The 5090-nt window shown below is 32.6% G+C and overlaps 1 protein-coding gene across 1 annotated transcript; it reads right to left on the reverse strand.

Annotated features, from left to right (window-relative positions):
- Positions 1-489: 489 nt before the first annotated feature.
- LOC110629767 (isocitrate lyase) lies at positions 490-3689 on the reverse strand. Its single transcript, XM_021776875.2, has 3 exons — positions 3579-3689; positions 1136-2738; positions 490-901 (listed from the first exon to the last, which is right to left on the reverse strand). The coding sequence occupies exons 1-3, from the start codon at positions 3606-3608 to the stop codon at positions 804-806; spliced, it is 1731 nt and encodes a 576-aa protein (XP_021632567.1). The 5' UTR covers positions 3609-3689; the 3' UTR covers positions 490-803.
- Between the last annotated feature and the right edge of the window lie 1401 nt (positions 3690-5090).

Here is a 5090-nt window from a genome sequence, read left to right on the forward strand (position 1 = left end):
AGTCAATTGATTTTTTATTTATTTTAATTTAATTTAATTTTTATTTTAAAAAATTTTAATTATTTTAATTCGATTCAACGTTAATAAAAAAAAATCAATAAAATTGAATCGATTAGTGGTAATAAAATATTATTTTTGATAATCTAGAGATTATACTATAATTAATATCAAAATATTTTAATTAAATTTTAAAATAAATAAAAAATAAAAATTTTATTAAAAAATTCAACCAATGAAAATTATAAAAATATAACATAAAAAAAAGATATAGTAATATTTTTTTATTTCATTTTATTTTTCTTATTCCCTTCCGCTTATTTACATGGGCCTCCCAGTTAGAGTTTTTTTTTTAGAGCATTAGCAATTCATGCAAATAATGCAAGAAATTTTATTGTTTTCTTTTTTGTTTTTTTACTAAGCAGGTGATCTCTCTGCGTTCTGATTTTGTTAACAAATAAACTGGAAAAACGTTACATTGTAAACACAGTAAAGAAAACAGACACTTTGATTTATTGGAAACATATATGAAATCAACCAAATTTATGTTCCTTTTCTAGCCAACAGGAAAACAGTAAAAAATTAAAAATAAAAAAATAAAACAAACAAACAGAGAACTACACCAAGAACCATCAAGAACAGTGGCTTGGAAAAGCAAGGAAAAGCAAAGAAAAGAAAGGAAAAGAAATCCCAGCCGGATGGCCTAATCGCCTGTGAAATTACAGCCACAAATCACTCACTCCCAGTTCCACAATACAAGAAACTGCTTCATTTTCCAAATCTGAAACTAAGATCCTTAGCTTCACTTACATCCTTGCCTTGGCAATCACCTCACTTCCTTCACCACTCATCTCCATAGCCCCTGGCCTGGTCCATGTCTCCTTGAATTGCTCCTCAGTCACCCCTGCAAAACCCATGTCAAATTATATTAACAATTACCCAAAAACAATCCAAGTTAATTGCACAGATCTTCTTAATTAATAACTCCCAAGAGATCAATGAGATGACACAAATCTCTTTTTCCTTAGTTGGCCATTTAAACTCTGATATAGATTTTATCCTTAATAGATTTGTCCGGTGCGAATTCAAATTAATGAGATGGTATATACTAAATAAAAAACTAATGTATATATCTTGCCTTTGCCCATGGCAGCTGTGGAAGAGATGCCTCCCTGAACAGTCTTCAGGTACCTATCATAGAAATTTGCACCAGACCATTTCTGATGTGCTAGAGTATCAACTCCATTATTCCTCTCCTCTCTCTGGATTCTCTCTACATATGCCAGAATTCCCCTCCTCGCATAGTCACTCGCAAATGTATCAGTCACCAGTGCCTCAGCATGGAAGCCTCCCAGTGTTATGAACTGCCAACAAAATCCCAGTCTAGCAATCCTTGGAATGAAGTCTTTCATCTGTTCATCTGTCATCCCTGATGCATCCCAGTTGAAAGATGGTGATAGATTATAAGCCAACATGATCTCTGGGTGCATAGATTTCACTCCTCTTGCGAACTTGGTGCACTCATCTAAGTCTGGGCTTGAAGTCTCCATCCAAATAAGATCAGCGTGTGGTGCGAAAGCACAGCCACGAACAATCGCTGCCAGCACTGACCCTTTGAACCTGTAGAACCCTTCTCTTGTTCTTGGCAAGTCCCAGTCCCAGAAGAGGTCCTTAACTCCCATTCTTTCAGCAATCTCTCGCCCTTGCTCATAGGAGTGGCACTTGTCGTAGCTTGATTGGTTCATCCATTCATTCAATCTTCTTCTCTTCTCATCTTCTCCAATGTTCATGTTTTTTATTGCATCAGTTACACATTCAGAGAAAGTCTTCAGCTGTGCCATTGCAATCCAATTGTCTTCGAGAGCTTGAAGTTCAGCTCCAGTTTTACTAGCAGACATTGCCTCTGCCAAAAGTGTAGCCAAACTTTTCCCTCTAAGATTTGGATTAGTAGCCCCTAAAATGAACTGATGATCTCTAGTGTCGACGTTGGTTTGAATCAAATTAGCTGCTACTGCATCAGTTCTAGCCACCAACACAGTCTCCACCCCCATAACATCAAACTGAAGCCTTGCTGCTACAAGCCTGTTAATGTGTTCACTAACAGCAACAAGAACTTTTCCTGCCATATGACCACATTTCTTGGTCACAGAGGATTGATCCTCAATATGAACACCGGCAGCTCCTCGCTCCACAAAAAGCTTGCAGAGCTTAACAGTTGCTGTAGTGCCACCAAATCCAGTATCCCCATCAGCTATAATTGGCTTCAGATAATCAACATAAGGAGTCCTAGCCCTCTCCTCTCGGCTCATGCTCATTCTCGCCTCTCTTTGCTTCCTATCATGATACTGTTGAGCAAAAAATAGATGCTCTACTTTATTAGGAACAGTGTCATAAGGATAATCAGCAAGGTCAGGACCTGGTTCATTGGTTGAGGTGTGTGTTGATGAACACTGCCAACCGGAAACATAAATAGTGTCCAAGTACTTAGCCATCATGGCTACTTGGACAGGGTCAAGTGCACCAAAGGTCCTTGAAGCAGTGCCATTGGCTTGGTGGGTCTTGAGAGTTCCCCACAGCTTCTTTGCCATTTCGTTCGAGCCATAGCTTTGTTTGAGGTTGCCTCGTAAAGCCACAACGTCTCTTGCTGTGTATGGTCTCCTGGTAAGCCTGAACCTCTCTGAGTTCCACCATGCTTGAACCTCCGCAACCTCAGCCTCGAATCTTCCTTCTTCTTCCATTATCTGCTTGAAATATATGAATAATTACATTCGGTTAATACACTTTTGTTTGAGCAAGTACGAGTCTCTATTGGACCGCTGAGATGGCAGATCGGTTAATCAGAAATGGATTCGAGGTCCAAAGAACAATTACACTTTTGTTGTGTCTCAGATCATAATTAACTAAAAATATAGGGTGAAATCTGTAAAGAGACTATTGTATCATTGGTTTGGCTGTTGAATCAAGAGGAGAACCTGTTGTCCTTAATTCTCTTTATTTTTTCATTTAATCATTCATGATAATGAATTCATTTCTCCATTATTTCTCAATACAATTCAACTAGTTAGCAAACTCTGTTTTTTCTTTAAAAAAAATTTCTTTGGAAATTTAATAACACTAGTTTATTGGAATAGGTGCTCCCATTTTTTGGAAATTCATTGACTGAAATATGAATTATAAAATCATAATTTATAATTAAAAAATTCATCTACTACAATTTTAATTAAAAGTTTCTCTAAAATTAAATGAACATTAATTGTAAAATGCCACATGGATGACATGCATGCAAGCGTAAAATTTACTTTGGAATTACACACTAACAAAATTATTTGAAAGAAAGCAAAGCAGCCAGTAATTCAAAACCCCAGCTCTTCTCTCTCTCTCTCTAGTTAAAGAGGTTGAGGAAAAAAACAGAAGGAAAAGAAACGGAAACATATATGCAGTTCATACAAATTTGGATTATGTGGGCTTTCCAAGAAGGAAACTCAATGAAACCAACAAAATAAATTCATGCAAAGAAATTAAACCCAGAAGAGAAAGCAAAGTATATACAGAAAGGAAGAGAAGAGAGTTGAGAAGAGTACCATTGAAGGAAGAGAGAAAGAAGGAGCCATGGCTAATGCTTTATATGTTGTGAAGAAGAAGATCTAAAGTTTCTCAAGTATAAAAGAAGAGAAGAAACAAATTAGTTCATGCAAAGAAGCCTAAGCAAGGTGATGATTATATAACAGAAGAAAGGTGGTGAAGATGAGGATAACAAGAAAATACAAAAACCAAGAAATTTCCACTGTGTTTCCTCTCATCAATCTAAATCTTATCTTAGTAATAAATGTTTTTTTTTATTCAGAATGTCTGTGAAACATGTCTTCTTGGGAGCTGCATTTTCAGGCACGTAATTTTTCCAGTCCAGGCCATTTCCCACCATGCACTTGTCTTGTTTATTTTCTTCATGATGTCACCTTTTATATTTCTAGCTACAACTGATTTCAGTTTTTCCTTTTGGCTTTTTCTCTTCTTAATCGGTTGCTTCACTATGAAAAACCAAGGCTACTTTCTTAATCAAATGGAATATTTAGGCTTTATTTTTATTTGCTTTGTGATTTACTCTGAATTCCAGGTGATTCTTGTTGTAATAAATATTATTATTAATTTATTTTAATAATATTTATAAGTTTTGTTATTATTCGCTTTTAACCCGATAATAAATGTATTTAAATAAATATTTTATTTGTGTAATTCCTAATTTTTATTTAAAAAAAAGATTAATATAATAATAAAATTAATATTGTTGAAAAATTTTTTACTGTTAATTAATTTTAATATTTATTATAATAATTAACCCTTAAATTGCTGCCAAATTATATTTTACAAACTCTTACATTGTGATCTAAATTTTACTAACGTTTTCAAAATTTGGAGTTTCACCAAACTTTTTTAATAAAGTTTAAAAGTGCTGGAAAATTGAAGCTTGTTACTGCGGTGGCACTTGGTTTTGTAGAACAGGACCAAATAAAATAAATATTTATTTTTAATTATTTTTGAACAAATATCACTAACACACATGTTTGTTAAATATGGACGGCCATATTTATTTAAAAAAGTGCAAATTTAATTTCATTAAACACTACAAAAGTTTAAAAGATTTGCCTCTCTTTATTTATGAAAAATAATTTATATTTGAAAAATTTTTTATAGAAAATATTTTTTATAAAAAATACTTATTTTTTATTATTTAATTTTAATTTAAAATCTGTTTCTAATTTGTTTGAGCAACGTAATAGAAATTGAATAAGTTGGTTTCAACGTAATATGGTCTATGTATTCTACAACAAAATTATAGTTTCTGCTAAAAAATTAATTATTAATAGTAGTAAATATTGTTTTTAAAAATAATATTTTATTAATATTTATAATTTTTATTTATTGTTAAATTTTTTTATATATAATAGTAGTAAATTATTGATATTACTGTCATATATTAATTAATATAACAGTAAAATTAATGTTATTATAAATTTTTTTCTGATAATTTTAATGTTTGTTGTGGTGGTAATAAAAATGGAAAACGTAAGGTAAAAATGAAAAAGGTTGACACT

The sequence above is a fragment of the Manihot esculenta genome, chromosome 13, assembly GCF_001659605.2.
Source record: "Manihot esculenta cultivar AM560-2 chromosome 13, M.esculenta_v8, whole genome shotgun sequence".
NCBI lineage: Eukaryota > Viridiplantae > Streptophyta > Magnoliopsida > Malpighiales > Euphorbiaceae > Manihot > Manihot esculenta.

Coding starts and splice junctions, on each gene's coding strand:
- LOC110629767 (XM_021776875.2), bottom strand. CDS start 3,608: ATGGCTCCTTCTTTCTCTCTTCCTTCAATG. Junction 2,739..3,578: donor CTTTCTCTCTTCCTTCAATG/GTACTCTTCTCA, acceptor TATTTCAAGCAG/ATAATGGAAGAAGAAGGAAG. Junction 902..1,135: donor CACAGCTGCCATGGGCAAAG/GCAAGATATATA, acceptor TGGGTTTTGCAG/GGGTGACTGAGGAGCAATTC.